The sequence below is a fragment of the Halichoeres trimaculatus genome, unplaced genomic scaffold (assembly GCF_033239565.1).
Source record: "Halichoeres trimaculatus isolate MK-OKI-2021-1 unplaced genomic scaffold, fHalTri1.1 fHalTri1_scaffold_1, whole genome shotgun sequence".
Taxonomy (NCBI): Eukaryota; Metazoa; Chordata; class Actinopteri; order Labriformes; family Labridae; genus Halichoeres; species Halichoeres trimaculatus.
The window spans coordinates 4100734-4118511 of NW_027437179.1; the positions used below are offsets into that span (position 1 = coordinate 4100734).

Below are 17778 nucleotides of genomic sequence, written 5' to 3' on the forward strand. Positions count from 1 at the left end.
AATGACATTATGGGTGAGCCAGAGGAAAACACGGGAGATGAAGGGCACGAGGAGGAGGAGGAGGCAGAACCTGACACAGCTGCATAGAGGTGTATGAAAACTGCTCAAGGATTTAATGCTGTGGCGAAGGGTTGAGTGAGAAGCAAGTTTGGAGAGATAAACGCATACTGTGGGATAAATGTCAAAGCGATGCAGTGATTGGACTGGTTTTAGTTCATCAGGCCCAGCTGCCCTTAAACGGATCTTAATTTTAATGAAGGGCAGAATCTCTCCCACAGGTGCGTAAAAACACTGGAGCAGACGAAGAGAAGGCACACCTTGTACGCAGCACTTAGCGTGGACATAATCCACCTCTCTGAAAAGCAATTTTCACGTTTAGTGCTTTATTTCAGATGTTTTTCTTCCTCCCATTCCTCCTCCTCCTCCTCCTCCTCCTTCTGAAGGAGAAACAGACCCTGTGGTGCAGTCAGAGATATAAATAGGCCGTGGTTTTATTTCCCTCTCATAAACATGCAGATTGATTAGGGTCATTTTCTGCTAGCCTGCCTCCATCCACCCAAGCCTTTCCCTCCATTAGTGATGAAAACCTAGATTTATTGCCACGTCTGTCACTTCCAGACCATAATTCTCTGGCCCACTAGTGGGCTGTTTTTACACAGATGAGCACTGGGAGTAAGGAATATTAAAGGAATGTGTCTTTATGTCCACAGGAGCGCATCCAGGTGGCCAACGGGGCTCTGTCCATCAGCCGTCTGACCCTGTCCGACACGGGGATGTACCAGTGTGTGGCTGGGAACAAGCACGCCGAGGTCTACTCCAACGCAGAGCTCAGAGTCATAGGTACGCTACTGTAAAAGAGTGGTTCTATAGTTAGGGGGACATTTCAAGTCTATGGGGTAAACTTATCAATTTTACTAAATATGATTGAAGTTAGACCAACTTTACAGTGGGCCATTTGGGAGATATTTCATTTTGATTTAATACAGAAAGTTACAGGTTCCATCATTTATTTAGCAAAAAATTCAAATCATGTGTTTTAATTTGCAGTTTTTGCGCTGTCTAATTTCTCAAATGTCAAGTTTGCTCTGCAATATTAACACTAGAATACATGTTGTGAATATTATTTTCAGTATTTTTTGTTCGAAATGATCATTAAAAATGTCAAAGGTGATTTAAAATCTATTTTAATAATTAATTTAGACAAGATAAATCACTTTGTGTGTGTCCAAGAAAACCCTATAAATCAGCAATGGTTTGTTTCAAAGTCAGCTGATGTACCATCCTTTTTGGTGGAAACCTCGAAGAAAGTGGCTGTTTACCAAATCGCCTCCTACACCAGCAGTGCCTACCATTTTGGCTGAAATTCAGTCTGTAGTAGGTAGTATGCAAAAACTTGCAAAATCTGCAGTGTACTAAAAATCCCAGGATGACCTTCTGATCCAGGAAAATTTCTCAGTATTCAAGAGACCAGTTTACCTGGCATACTGTTTCCCACAATGCACAGCGCTGACACCGTTTGTCTATGCGGGTGGCAGGTTTTGGTGAATTACTGCCATCTACTGGAATTAATCAGCATTATAATTATAACACAACACCAACGTTAGACCATCAATGAGATAGAAGTGAAGTGATGTGAACACACACCAGTAAAATTTGTCACTTCCAGTCGTAAAAGAGGTGTTTACTTCTACAAATTCATTAGCCTATATAAACCACTACCACTATCAGGCGCACCTAAAAGCCTTCAGTTTTCTCAAAAGCCGACAGTGCGCCTTATAATCCGATGCGCCTTATATATGGATCGATATTGATTAATCATGGCTACCATAGTTAAGGGCGTTGCTGGAGTAACAGCAGTAAGCAGTAAGAACCTGTAAAGAAGAATTCTGCTAAGTGCTAACATTAGCTCACAGGCTGGCCCAGGCTTCTTCTCTTGTTTATTGTCAGAGCAATACAGCGCCCCCCCAAAGCTCTTGCATGTGAACTGATCTCTGGAAACGGCTTTTGTGGACGCCAGAAATGTCTTCGTCTTTACAGCGTGCTTTTTTTGAAAACGGCACAGAAAACAGTAGGACAGGAAAATGTGTGGCTCCGTGTGGATGTAGCCTGAGTTTGACTGACTTATCTGACCTTTAGCGCAGCTCCATCTAGTGGATGCCAAACGCAACCCCAGCCACTACTATTAGCTTCTATTCTATGCGCCTTATAATGCTGTGCGCCCTATATATGAAAACAGTTTTCAAATAGGCCATTCATTGAAGGTGCGCCTTATACTCTGAAGCGCCTTATAGTGCGGGAAATATGGTAATATACTTTTTAAACCATCCCTGGATTATATAGAAGTATTTTTTCCATAAGCCGTACAAAATGAATTTATTTTCAGTAAACAATATAACTTTTGGTTTAAGATTAGAAATCAAAATGATGATTCTGTTTGATATGATTTGCAAAATAACCAAATGCCAAGATCTGCCCATAGCTTCTTTGTATATTTATATTGAAGGCAAAAAAAAAACCAACCTCATCTGTAGCTCCACCTTCTGAGACTGTAAACCAGAGTAGTTTACTACAAAACAGACCCAACAGAACAGTCATACTACATAATACAAGCAGATGCTGTAGGTAGTATGTAGTGCCTACTACATACTTCATTCACATTCACATGTAGTATGTAGTGGGCGGTTTGGAAAACAGCCCGTGTGTCATGTTTCAGCTCCTCCTCATCAATATTTCATTCGAATGATTGTCTATACATGGGGCGCATTAACTGTTCATCAACTTTGTTACCAACATTTTCTGCTGTTCTCACTATAGATGTTATAAAGACTAAACTGTGAAGAAAATGAGCAGAAATATGAGCTGATGGAGGTCAGGCACCACCTCCAAGGAAAAAATGGAGGAAATGTCAACCGTGTTAGCATGTGTTGTCAGCTGTGTTACTGTGATTTTTGAGCCATAATTCTTTTAGATTGTGTCTGGAAATGTTGAATAACTAAATTCTGTATAATATGGATTTATGTTGAAAAATAGTCACAACTTTTTTCCATAACACGGTTGACAAAATGATGCTTCAAATTTTTTTTGATTACTTAAATATTTAAGAATTTGTCAGAGCTAAAGCTTGCTAACTAGTTAATGTAGTGAATCCCAGGTATATACTTTGCAATCAAAGAGAATACAATGAAAAAAAAGACAGATTTCTCTCACTTTTTCGTATTCCTTAAATGTACTCTGTGTTATAGAATTACTCTTAAGCTAATACGCACATCCATTTGTCTGTACAGTATGTGTGTGTTGGCACAAAGACATGCACGATTTGTCCGCCGCGCTTTGTTGTCAGGTCCGCTCCGTCTTCCTCCTCTGCTCAATAACACCGGCTGACCTCCGGCCTCTCTCTCATTGGCCGCTAATTGAAAAGCATCAATTATAAGATGAATGCGTCCGACTGACAGTGATGTATGCCAGAGCTGCTCTGTTCACCAGCCTCGCCCATCTGCCATGTCAGGCCTGTCACTCCGCTATCCGCGCTGGCAGCAGCTCTCATTCACTATTCATCCTCTAATTCAGCCCGAGCGTGTTGCTCCACTCCGGCAAATTCTCTGATCAAACTCGAGGCGGAAACTGAGAAAAGGGGCTGAGGGAGACGGCGTCAGACAGTTTCACACCATCTGAAAAGGGCGAGGAAGAGGATGCAGTTTACAGAAAGGGTGGCTGAAGAATGCTCACTCAGTGGAAGCTGAAAAACAACACATGGCTGTTTCTGATGAGACTGAAATAAACAGTTTAACACAGGGGCTGGCTTTACTATCAACTATCTCATATCAGTTAGATTGTGTCTCAGGCTGTTCAGAGAGCAGCTTTAAACTCATCGAAGGCAGAAATGCATGACGCCCATTTGACATTTTTATCAAAAAAATCAGTGGATCAATGGATTTCATCTGAAAATGATCAGTGATCATTGCAGAGCAGGAGATGTGAGTCTTTTACAAACAGCAGCTTTTAATATTCTGCTCTTGTCTCAGCTGTTGCCCCAGATTTCTCTCACAACCAGCTGAGGAGCCAGACGCTGGTGAAGGTGGGAGGAGACGTGCTCGTCGAGTGCAAGCCGAAGATGTCGCCTTGGGGTGTGGTCTCCTGGCGGAAGGGCAGCGAACCGCTCAGAGAAAGTAACAGGTAACAACGTTCACAGTTTTCCTTCCCATCTCCCCGCTCCATGATGAGATCTGGTCTTCTCTGTGCATCTGGGCTCATTAGCCTACAGACGCCTTCAGGGCTTTTATGTGTGTTTCTGTACAAACCTATCATATGCTTCCTTCCAGCTGCAACACCTTATTCATCTGTGAATATGTAACGTCTTATTTAGGTTGTCTCCGACGGGATTTTGCTCTGAGCAAGGAAAAACTCAGATTAGCATGAATCATTTCTCTCCCAAAATTAAGCTTCACGTTAGTTCATCCAGGATGTAAAAACTCGTAGCTCCAGCTGTGATCAGCTGCTTAAACAGTATCTAATCACTCACAAACCAATCACATCGATCCTTACTACTCTCTCAGCTTTGCCTCAACTATATCCCGGCCTCCTCCTTTCCTGCCTAACAGCCTTGTTTTTACCCTTGCGGGGGGATTTTGAAATGGGCTCCCCTAGAAAGCTGCAGCATGCTGCTTCACAAGCCAGGGAGCAAAACTGAGCCACTAGCAAAAAAGCAGGATTCTGTCTCTGTTTGGAAATAAATGGTGAAATCCATGACAGGAGAGTTCCAGACAGAATGAGAAGGATGAGATAAAAAGCAGAAAAACATGCTTCAAAAATACACTCAACAAATAAAACGCTGATTTTAATGAATTATGTTGACTGGTTCATGACTCTGAAAGCATTAAATTAGTTAAAACCAACCTCTAAGAATATGAGACAATACTGAAGTGCTAAAATCTGCTGTTTTTCCAGTGTTCTCTTGAGGCTGGCTCTGGAAGTGCTTTTTCACAGCAGTAATTTCAAAAAACATCTCCCATCTGAATCGCAAATTCCTCTATCAGCACACAGCACAGGGGTGACTTTTTTTCTAACTTGACAGTTCAGAAGATATTAAGATTGCAAGGTCGCCCAATCAGAGCCACAGCTGAGCTCACAGGCGCCCTATGGCTGTACTCAAAGGGTGCGTTCGAAAACTCCTTTCTGGTAAGGAACCTGCCTTTCTGAAGGAATGACCCGGAAGTATTTCAGCATCAGCCATGATAAAGGCTGTTCGCATTCTCCAAACTTTGAGGAAAGGAAGGTTGTTGCTTCCTTTATTAGCTCCTTTAGCTTAGGAAACACTGGATCATCCTTTACGAAAGGAAAGGAGAAGGGACGTCCCATAATGCATTGCGACAGCTGACGTATATAAATACATCACTTGTATTTATGTACTTTGTTTCTGTTTTAGTTTTGAGAGACAATGAAGATATGTAGACAACACAGAGTAAACATTTGAGCAGGCAAAAAGAAAAATATATGCCTCAAAGATAACCTTCTGTTCATATCTTTAACATTGAATTTATTGGTGGACAGATAAATAATTGCATGTTATTATTTAAAAAGCAGTTACTTTCAAGCATTTACTTTTCTCCATAATTACCCATAGTGTCGATGAATATCAAACAATTGTGCTACTTGTTGCCCATATAGTAATATTACATACCAATTACCATATTTTCATCTGTCTTAATATATGAAGTTAATCATTCCAGTTATAAGACAGAATAATAACAGAACAATCAATAAAAGAAAGACATATTTGGTATTTTTACAATCGTTCTCAATGATAATGTGTCAATAAAAAAAAATAAACTTAGCAGGCTTAAGGTTTTCACATGTAAACATTTGACATTATTTACTCTAACCTTACAGCTGTGAGCAGAACGGACAATGCATGGTCATAGAAAAAACACCTATTGTTGATGTTAACAGATCACAAAACATCGCAGTGAGGTAAAGCAGATCTCAAGGGCGGTTGTTGTAGTTCTCTTTTTCGGAACATTGTAGTTCGTCATGGCTTACAACGTCAAAAGAAGCCGTCGTCGCAATAAATATGACATCAAAGTGAAAGTGCAGTCCAATTCCTCTTTTACCGCAGTTTTCCTTTCCTTTCCTCTTACTCCCTCCTTTCCTTGACCCTGTGATGTTTTCCATCGGGGTTAAGGTAAAGTCAAAAGGAAAGGAGTTAGGAAGGAGTTTTGGAACGCACCCAAAGCCCCTGTCACTTTCAATATGGCCGTGATCGCGGATTTGCTTCAAAATCTGTTTCAGAAACAGACAGGTGACGTTGAGGAGACTACGTCCATTAATTATACAGTATTGTTGAAAGCAGGAGTTTCAAGTCCAACTAAGTTGATCTTAAATTATTGTTTTCAACAAACCTTTTTCATTTACATGGAACCACTCATAATAAAATAAAATAAAGTCAGTGTTTTTTTGAGTGTAGCAGACATGTGTAACTGCTTAACCTTGTTTCCATAGAAGTAGTACCATGGTGTATCAGGGCCACTATGACGGAATTGAAAAAAATCCAAATAAATACATGTAGAAAAATTACTTAAAAGATAGATCTGGTAAAAAATATTTACCCAATAAAAGCTTGAAACATTCAAATTTATAAAGTTGTAAATCTATGAGAATTGAAACTCAATTTTTTAAAGTTTTTAAGTTGTAGTTTCTGGGAAAAACTCAAAATTTCAGATATTACAAAGTGTAGTGTGTTACAAAGTTTTTGAGCTTGTGAAGTTTTACATCTACAAGAAATCTTTGAATTTTTAGATTGCTAACAAACGGCCCTCAGTCCATTTCACTGCATCATAGACCCACTTTACAGCCTTATCAAGTTGTGGGCTTGCAGTCTTTGAGATCGGTCTTTGTCCTGAGACGGCCTCGACAGCCTTTGGTCTTGGCCTTGTCTTGGTCCCAGTGGATCTTGGACTGACATATCAGTTTTGGAGAAATTTGTAGCCTGCTACATTCAGGCATGTTGCTGGCTGTTTCCACTCTTCAGGTGAAACCACCGACATGTATGCATGCGTTTAGTGACACAACAATGGCGCTTATCTTATTTGTGGATATTGACTGGGAAGAGGGAGACAGGACACTGATGACCTGTCCACTCCTGGCCCGGCTGATTTAGTCGGTTTGTTGAGTCAGGTTGAATACGATCTGGTTTTGACATGGTTTGTTATATTTTGAAAGTCCTGGGCATTTTCAGGTGGTTTTTGTGTACAACTTCTTGTCTCTCTTGTTCTGCTTTTTGTTAAATTAACACGTCACAGCTCCAGCATCTGTTAAAAATTGGATTGTGGTTAATCTGCTGCAATCTGCCGGAGCAGGGATGCAGCCAGACTGCAATGGAGCAGATCCAGTGTGAGTTGACACATTGACTCACTGTTTACACACAAGACAAACTCTGTCTCTGTACTGTTGTGCCTGTTGTTGAAATAATACATATTTAAACTGTGCAGCTGAGCACCAGTATGGTGCTTTAGGTCTGCAACTCAGATTATGTTGTGATGTTAACTCCATCTGTCCAGTCCGTTTTTTATTTGTTTTGTTTGGGGTTTTTTTGGGGGGGTCTTAGTCTTGGTCTAGAAACCCTCTGGTTTTGATAGTGTCTTGGTCTTGGTTTAGGCGGTCTTGACTACAGGTCTATCAAATTGCACTTCCTGTTTGGTAAGGTTGTAAGGATATAGATTGTGTATCTCTGGGTTATTCTGATGGGGTATGAGCTACAAAGAGGCACAATTTACAACTTTATAAAGTAGTAACTTTGGAACTTTACAAACTTGAACATTTCCAGTTTTCTATCTCAAAACTATGTTATATTGTAAAAAGAATATAATAAGCCAGTTTTCAAAGAAACCAACAAGCTAAGCTTTGCTCAGGGTGTTTTTACACCTGAGAGTTAAGGTATCCCAAAACCCCAAATCTGTGGGTGCTTTCCCCCTGGGCTCGGATCGTTTTGGACTTAAATGGATACAGCAGTCTCACTCTGATGTGGAACCAAACTGAACCAGCCAAGATTGCCCAAAGAAGCTGGTCTCGGCTCACCTCGAGTCAAACCTGAAGCGGTTTGTCTGTAGGGAGAAGGAAACAAACAACCATCCCAGCAAACTGAACAAACAGATGTTTGACTGATCACTGAAGGGAGAATAATGATGCACTGACGTTAGTCTCAGTCTAACTCTGAAGTTCATAAACTTTTATTTTTACCATATACATGTCCTCAAATAAAAACAATCTCCAAGCAAAATATTTTGAAATACTGAGTCATATTAACTGTGTGACATCAGCTAACTGAGAAACTAAGGTGGTAGTGTTGTCTGACAGAGGAAATGGTTAAAACTTAAGATTATCTTCATTTTAAACCAGTATTTGTATAATTCTCATTAATCTGATCATCTCCTGCCCATCATCATCCATAATGATATATTTTAGAGCTTATTTTAATTTATTATGATGGAAATAAAATAAATCATATTCATGTTACACAGGTGAAGATGTTCAGTCTGTTGGACTGCAATGGTAAACAAGAGTCTGATAGATTTGAAACTTCTAGTTGTGTTGTTTAATCTGTTTGTGACAGTCAGCTGTTAGCTGCAGAGCTAACTGGAGCTAACGTATACTGTTGAATACAGGGGAAACTAATAAAGCTTTGGGGCTCTAATTTTGTAGACCAGGCGCAAGCACAGGTGCAGGCGCAAGCGCACCTGCCCTGCGTGACCGGCGCACTTTGCAAGTTTCCTGCAGTGCCAAGAGAGGCGCAGTCAAGGTGCAGAGGAGCACAGAGGTGTGCGTCCACGCCTCCCTCCGCGCAAATGGCAGAGAGGGAGGAGAAAAGCCGTGAGTGGGTTTAACACAGCTGAGCGCTGTTTTCACCAATCAAATGAACGCCACTGCTCGCCTTTAAATGCGCTGCGGCCGAGGTGCAGCGTCTGATTGGTCTGACTGATCCCCAACACCGAAACAGTGTGCTGGAAAGACCCGGTAGTGGAGACGGTCAGAGCTGCTGTCCCTGCAGCAGGAGAATGGACAGTGGGGCGCATTGGAGGACACGAAGCACGTCACCGTGTGGGCTAGCTCCCAGGACAGATTTAATCTGATCCTTTGTCATTAATAGGAGTACAAAATTTTATCTCCCTCTTTTCTTTGAATTAAATGAAATGAGAGAACCAGATATATATTCAGTATCAGATGTTAAGGCTGTTTATTGTTTAATTGTAAGATGTGCATCAAACTTCCAGCTGCCGTCAGGTTAACTTTCCATTATGACAAACGGCTTTAATCTGACATCAGATGTGACAGGACAGTTAATATAGATATAAATGTATATGCTGGTTCAGACGGTTACATTAAATAGTGATTGCTGTGATTGTTTACTGCATTAAAATGTGCCTGACACTCTGGAAACCTGCCTCTGAGGCTTTGTTGACATGTGCGCACATGTGCGCCTGTCACCAAATTACAGCTGCGGAGGGTGCGCTACGCTTTGCACCGAGGATAGACCAGGCTGGAGCTGGTGAGCTTTCAGTGCACTTTCTGCAGTGTTTTTGGTAAATTGGTAAATTGTCACTGCGCCAACATGAATCCGCTGACACCTCCCCCTGGTGCGCCGTCACACCCATCTCTACGCAGACGGTCTACAAAACTGTCAAACTGGCAGTGCACGGCGGTGCGCCGCACAAAATTAACACTGCGCAGGTTGCGCCAGGCTTGCGCCCCCTGCGCTGGGCCACGAAATTAGAGCCCATGGTGTTTGAGAGATTTGATGCTGTTACTTACAGAAAATACAGGTGCAGTTCACATCATTTCTGTTTTATGTTAAACTGTTTGTGACTCTCTGCTTTGCTGTGAGGGTCAGTGCCCGAGGGCTGTGCTGACACACAATCGAAGCGCACGGAACCAGGAGTGAAAACACCACAGTGAAGAGAGACGATAGACAAACATCTAAAACACCTTATTTTAACAGCACCGAACAGAACTGGTGCAGGTGCTTCACTTCTTACCTGAGCAGATCACTTTGATAACTCATGCTGTCACTCCAGAGCAGTTTGTGCTCGGGATAATTTGCAGAAACTTTACCCTCTGACCGTCATCAGTTTGATTGTTGAGCTCTCTAAGCTGATTGTCAGGGGGATGAGGCTGAACACTTGGTCCCCCTGTTTGATTCTCCTGATGAAAACACTGATGACAGTTATTACTCCTGCTATCCTGACATCATCACTTAACACCGACTAAAAACAGGTTAGTCAGGTTAGACTGTTGTCCTTGTCTAGTACAAAACCAAACTTTCTTATCACTTTGATTTATGTTTTTATCTTTCTACGGCCTGTCTCCATGCCGCTCGGTTTAATACAGTCAAGGCTGAAATTTCAGAGCCAATACTAGCCGACACACCATGGTTGGAGAATCACTTTCAGAGAATGAACAGGAGTTTTGACAGACTGATATATCCTGCTCTTATGATTAGAAAGTCATACAATAAAAGACTTAATTTGTGGATTCACTCATTGTCTAATCGGCCAGTTCTTGCTCATTTTTGCAAACACAGCTCCTTTGATTTTAGTCTGGATCATGTATTTCAAGCTTTCTTTCCAAGCTTCAGGGAAATATGAGGATGTGCTGACTCCAGACTATCAGTGTATGTGCTTGGTGATGTGCTGCTTACAGTGCCCCATTCATGTGAATGCACTCAAGGTTATCATATTGAAACGCTGATCACTTCAACGTATAGAAATCCTGTAACTTAAATACATTTCTCGTCTTTCATACATTTTTTTTGTCACGCTACTCCTCACACAAATCATCACAGATTTTCCTCACTGGAGTTTTAGAATGTTGAACACATTCAGGAGAGGTGTGTGTGTACTTTCCATATTTCTAATTCTTGTACTTTTTGAAATATTCAGCATTTTCCATGTTTTTTTTTTGTCCATTAAAATGAATGGAGGTGATGATTCACCATGGAAACTACACAGCTGATGATGTCATAAAGGGACATAGTATGGTCTCTGAACAGAGGTTATTAATAGGGCTGGTGCATGACACTAGACTTTAGCTCTGCGCCCCATCACCATGGAAAACATAGAGCTGATGATGTCATAAGGGGTTATAAATAGGACGGCTGCAAGAAAATGTAGAAAACCACCCCCTTTTTTTCCTTCTTTTTCTTTTCTTTTTGTTGTTGTTGTTGTTGTTGTTGTTTTAGTTTGACTTATCATGTTAATAACCAGCTTTGTGTGACAGCCTAGCATGACCCCCAAATCCAGAAGCTGGATTTGATCTGGTGCATGTTGAACTGGCTTCCTGGTACAGGCCCCCTTTGTTTACCTACAGCATGGTACTTTACTCTGGTTAATGTCCAGCTAATGACCTTGTATTTGTCCCCAGTTGTTCCTCATAAAAATGAATAAGGGGAAATGCCCGAGTAACAGTTTTTGAACTAAAATATTAATGCACTCTCTAGACTTTCACATCATAGAAAAACATTCAATTTTTAATGAAATGTAAGACTTTTTATGATCATATTTTTACAAGAACAGTCAGAGAACTGGGATTTTTTTTTCTTTTTTTAGAAATTCAAAAGTGCTGAATCAAAGGTACCCAAAGGCTCCTGTCACTGCAGCATATTTTATTGCAGCCCGTCTGCAGAGAGTTTTTCATGCAGTCCTCAGATGTGGTGAGAACACTCACAGACCAGCCAAGAGAAAACGCAGCTTGAAGCCTAACTGAGTAATGGTTAATGAGGTTTGCAGGGTTTTATCTCCAGCTCTTCAGCGCTGGCTAAACAGGTCGGCTGCTGGGAAAATTCAAAGTGCTAATCAAGTATTTTTCACCTCAGCGGGGGAGGATAAAAGCTCCAGAAATTAGAAAAAAAATCACTTTCTGACAAGTTTTCTGAAAAACAGCCAGCCATCCCAGCATCCTGACACATCCGACCCCCGAGATGGAGTGTGTTCTATGTGATAACTTTTCTCAGTGTGTGTGTGTGTGTGTGTGTGTGTGTGTGTGTCTGTCGAGATGAAGTGTGAAGTCTGGCCCAGTGGCCTCCTCCCAGACAGGGGTCATCCATTGGGTGTCACCACTCTTGCATGACTGTGCTCTGACAGCAGGGCTGTGTGCACAGTGTCTTGCCAGGCTTTGCATATATACAAAGCAGTGTTGTTGCTTGTCAAACAAAGTGGAGGGAATTTGCATAGTGGTTTCACTGCTGGTGTCCTTCACACGCCCTACGCCACCTCCATCACACGTTTCAGCCTCTCTGCACCTGGACCATTTTCACCCTGTTGTTTTGAATTCATAGTTTAGATTGATTTCACATTTGTCTCCGGTGTGACATGAATTGATGTCCTCTTGAAGTGATGAATGAAAAGTCAGTGTCTGTCCCTGTGTTAAACAGAGGCTTCATGATGCTTTAGTTTCCACTGCACCACTTGTTCTTCAGCTCACTCATTTATTCCTCACTTTATCCTACATAATGATCGACTAATGAGATGATTTAATGATGCATGATTTTTTTTTTTTTTTACTAAATCTTCTTGAATAATTTACCGACGACAGTCTTAACTTCAGGATTCCAATTGTTATTTTTGTTAATGGACAAATAGAGGACTCATTTCTTTCTTTTAATCTCTCGGACTTTTAAAAGTCTGTTTGATCTGCAGAAATATGTTTTCAGTCGCCTTAAATAAAAGATATAATGCTCAGACCGCCTGAGCTGCTCAGAAAAGGAGGAAAAGCACGTTTGAAATTAAAATTCATCAGACCCAGCTGTGTTACATAAAAAGAAAAGGTTTAAGATGGACTTTGTTACACATGAGAGGGTGGGGTGGCTGTTTCCAGTGGTGTAGAGGAACAAAGCAAAAGTATTTCGTTACAGTACATAAGTAGATTTTGGGAGTATCTAAACTTTACTTTAGTTTCTATATTTTTGGCAACTTGTCACTGTTGTCTCTCGTTACAAAATAAAATGTGATGAATAGAATTGTCTCATCATGAATTATTGGGACCGTGCGTTCAAATAGCTGGCACTCTAATATGAATCAGAGACTCATCCCAGCTAGACTATGGACAGTCTGAGAATATTCCTCAGTCTCTACACAAGCGGCAACCTCCGGTCTAAGAATATGAGACAATGCTGTAGAGCTAAAATCTGCTGTTTCTAGAGTGTTCCCTTGAGGCTGGCTCTGGAAGTACTGGAAGTCACAAACACACCAAGCCAAAAAAAAGCCATTTTCAAAGCAGAAATAAACCTATTTACAGCCTGGTTCAAAAAAAGTCTCCTGTCTGAGTCGCTAATTTCACTGTACGGGGGGTGAATTTTGTTTTAACTCGGACGCTCAGAAGATATTAAGATCATGAGCTCCCCCAATAAGAGGCACAGCTGAGGGTCACATGACCGACAGGTGCCCTAAAGCTGTAGGCGAAGCCTTTGCCACTACCAATATGGCTGATATAGCCGATGTGTTTCATTTTCGGTTTCAGCAGACTACGTCTACGCAGGGGCGTAGCTACAATTAGGCAAACACAGGCAGTTGCCTGGGGCCCCAAGATTCCCAGGGGCCCCCAAAGCATCTCTTAGAAACTGATTTATGACGTTCTCTTCAATTGAAAGCATTTCTTTTTTCTAAATCTCACTTCACATGCTTCAAAATACATCAAAAGGCTTCATCTTTAATGATGGTTTTGGGTCCTCCCCCTCCCTTCTTATTCAATGGACTATTCCATGTCACAACACATCTGAAAATTTGATTCAGGAAGAAAGTGGTAAAAACACTTTTTTCCCACTTTTTTTTTTATTTTCAATCAAGTCGGAAATAAAAACAATGTTGCTCTGAGATCTGAGATAAACATATAAGACTTTTAGGATTTGAAGGACTTTATCTAACCCAGGAAACAGGATAACTTTCTTAAAATCAAACCTTTTGAGTTGGTGATAAACATTATTGTACAAATCTCTTTTTGGATACATAACTCACTAGAAAGGAATTAAATAAAAATACATTAACTTTAAAATAATAGTACCCAAAAAGTATGGTAACTGTAAATATCAACTCTTTCAGTAGATTTTTTTTCCAGTTTTATGTTGTGCTTGATATTTACATATTTTTTCTTTACTAAATATTTTTTTTCAATATTTACCTACTGTCATGTTTTTCACTTCATACTTTCTTGTTTGTTACTGTTACTCTGTAAATTCCCCACTGTGGGACAAATAAGCTGTCAATTCACCATAAAAGATTTCCAACCAGGACAAAGTGGACTAAGTTATGTTTTCACTTTTTTCAAAATCAAACTAAAGAACAGAACTTGAGGAAATGCTTTCAGTTGCGTTAAGTTACCATGTACAAGATTAGCACTGTCTCATGCCTTGATTCTGGGAAAGAGACAGTGGACCCAGGGAAGGCCAGTCTAGCTCTGAGGAAGATGAGTTACAAGGACAAGGAGGGCCCCATTGACTGGGTTTGCCTTGGGCCCCCAAACCACTAAATACGCCCCTGCGTCTACGTTTTATACAGTCTATGTGTCTACAGCGTGATGGAAGCAACCTCGTCCACTGGCCACACCTCCACCTGCTGGTTTAGCTTCAGAAGACGGATACCTGTCGCCATGTCTAACAAACATTTTTTCCTTTGTTGGGATTAAAGGCTCATCCGACAGGATCAAGTTCCTCCTGTGTTTTCCGAAAATAACAAAATATCTGCATTAATAAATTAAATGACTAATTATCTTAATTAAGCTTATGAGAGGAAAACTATTTCTAGTTTTGTTTAGTTTTGTTTCCTTTTACTTTGACTTTTGATACTTCAGTACTTTTAATTTGAGCTACTTTAAGGTTTTTACTCAAGTTATTTTTTTAGTAAGTGACTTTCACTTTACACTGTAAAAAAGGGAATTTTCGTACAGTTGAAATTATGTAATTAAAAAAAAATGTAATCCATAACTTTAAGTTAAGGTTTCCAGTGTATCTTTCTCTGTCATGTCAACTTAGCTCTGCACCTTAGATATTCTGCGTTGATCAAGCTGAAAAAAAAAGGAAATAATTAGATCAATTTTATTGAATCGTTTCAATTAGTAACACCTACATGAATTATCTCATTTGAAATGAAGTTAATGAGTGCAATTTACAAAACTGGTTAAGAAAAAATGATTTAATTTTAACATTTTGCGGTTGTTTCAACTTAATAATTCTCAAAACCTAATTTAATTTAAGATCATTAGTTATATTAACTTACTTTTTTTAGTGACATTGGATTCCTAGATTCTGCAGCGTATGGTCAACCTTTTACGTTTTTACAGTGCAGTGAAGTATAAAAATACCTCTTCAGGCAAATTATTCAGATGAAACAACTGCAAGTTTTAGGTTGGATTGATGCAAAATGTTGATTGGAGAACAATGACATTATTAAGTACACTGGATTTAATCAGAATTTATTAACTTAGTTCCAAAAAACTTAATTCATTTAGATGTTAACAATTGAAGCAATTCAATTAAGTTGGTCAAACTTTTCTCTTTTTTTTTTTTTTTTTCTGGTGTAACTGGAGTAGATTTCAAGTGAGTTTTGTTACTGTTACTCATGTATGGCTTTGAAGTACTTACAGACCGCTGGCTGTTTCCTGAGTGGTGAGAGCTCTTTATTTCTGGCACAGCTCCCCATGTTGATGTGCGCCACATAATGCAAATGTTCTGCATTTGTCGAGTTAATCATTGAACAGTCGTCTTTTTATGGTCGTGCAGCCATTATACGGATATATTAGAGCACTTTGTCCATTCTGCTGCTGATCTAGTAAATTCTAAGGCTTTGGTGAAAGCAGGTCACTGATACAGATAAGTTAAGTGAATATTCTGGAACAAACACTGTCCTGGTTTCCCGAGCTGTATCCCCTGCCTGTTAAATATTAGTCTGCATATATCAAACCCAGATAAAAGATGTGTTTTGTCACAGCCTGTGTTTGTGTGCATGTGTGAGCAGCCTTGTTTAGTCATGCACCTGCTCGAAAAGGTGCGCCATCAGAAGACGTAGCTGTGAACCCCTTTTGTCGAAGATTAATTGCCGTAATTGCGTTAGCACTCCGCCGTGGTTTCAGCGGGGAGAGAACCGGTGTCACCAGCTGGGTAATCCATCTTCATAGCAGCGGCCCCCTTTTTTTTTCCTGCAGGAGACCAGTGAAGGGATTGGAGGGGTGTCTTATCTACCCCAGACAACCCTGCAGGGACGAGGTTTAGATGACATCAGCTGGAACAAAGCAGCTGAGAGCGCAGAGCAGAGCAGGTCCTGCTGATGAGTGTGGAAGTGGGCTGTGTCGGCCACGGAGGGCAGCCTGAACACACACGCCAAGATGCAAGATCTTTATTGTCATTTCAACAACAACAACACAGGGATGGTTCATTCTGGCATTAATCTGTGCCGTCTCAGATAATTCACAATATTATGAACAAAAAACAGCTCAACAAATGCGGCAGTGACGTCCAGGCTGGAACACGTTAAGTGTGACCTGGGGAAATATAGAAGCCGGTAGATTTGAGCTGATATCAAAGAAAGGAAGTTCTGTATGTATATGGAGTTTACAGAGAGAGTAGTATGATTTTGTTTTCCAACAGAGAAGTATTCAGGATGTAAACAGATAGTAACCTGGCAATTAGCTCCAGTGAAGTGAAGAGGCATGGGTATTTATAAGGTCCAAGTTCAGTGACAGTAATGAGCTTGTGAGCTCAGGAGTTCAAAAGCCTTCTGGCCTCGGGGGTGAAGCTGTCCCTGAGTGTGGTGGTGTGGGACTGCATGCTGCCGTACCGTCTGCTGGACAGCAGCGTGCAGCCTGTGGCCGGCTGGACGGGCTCTCTAATGATCCTGTTCGCCTCCTTCCCACACCGCGGGCTGCTGAGGTTACCCATGGATGAAAGCTTCATCCTGATCGTGTCCTGTACACTTTCACTGGTGAGGCTCAGTGACGGAGGGCGGTCCACTCTCCATTCCAGGCAGCACTGCAGCCAGTCAGGCTTCTCCGTGTGGAGGCGTCTGAGTCCTCAAAGTCGAGGAGGAAGAACAGTTGATGAGCTGATTTTATGTTGACGTTTAAAAAAGGTTTGGTGCTGTCTATCAGTCTAAGCAGTGGTCATTGATGAGGATGTTTGGTATCTATTTCTTAGATGGGGGTGTTGGATCTAAGGCCATATTTGTGCTTATTTACCTACTCAGCAATGGATTTGCTCTTTTAGTGAGGACCGCAGTCGTCCAGTTCACGTGGAAGAATCAAAGTCTTCTGAAAGACCAGAAACCACTTCCACACCAACCCAAAATAGAGACTTTTATGGCATTAAAAACACATTTACAGCCTTGTTGAAAAGCAGTTTGGGTCTAAAATGCCAATTTCACCGCTAGCACACACTGTGCAGAGGGTGTTTTTTTTTTTTTTTTTTTTATCTACCTCAGTGGTTTAGAAGATTGTAGGAGCAAAGTTACACTCATTAATGTTAAGGTGAATAGTGCAATTTTCGGGATGAAATTAATTTTTATTCTTGGGATTTCATTGGATAAGTTAATTTTAAAACTTAAGTAAAGATGTTTTAAAACTAAGCTAAAAGTAATTTAATTTAGTTCATGTGGATTTTCTGTACAGTTCAGTGAGTGGAAGGCGTTGCGGTAATACCGTTTCAGCAGTGTCCGAGCCCCATGGTTTCTTTACTGTATAATATTTCATTGATTAGGAAAACCTGACCTTTGAATCATTTAGTAAGACTGTTCAACAAAACTGTGAATG

The 17778-nt window shown here is 40.7% G+C and overlaps 1 protein-coding gene across 4 annotated transcripts in view; it reads left to right on the top strand.

The window, feature by feature from the left end:
- LOC141789969 (contactin-4-like) overlaps positions 1–17778 on the top strand; it is a 313441-nt gene that overhangs the window by 223208 nt on the left and 72455 nt on the right. For all 4 annotated transcript variants that reach the window (XM_074669582.1, XM_074669572.1, XM_074669591.1 and 1 more), the window contains exons 10-11: positions 711–840; positions 4023–4173. In XM_074669582.1, coding sequence (XP_074525683.1) covers positions 711–840; positions 4023–4173 — 281 coding nt within the window. The remainder of the gene's footprint in view (positions 1–710; positions 841–4022; positions 4174–17778) is intronic.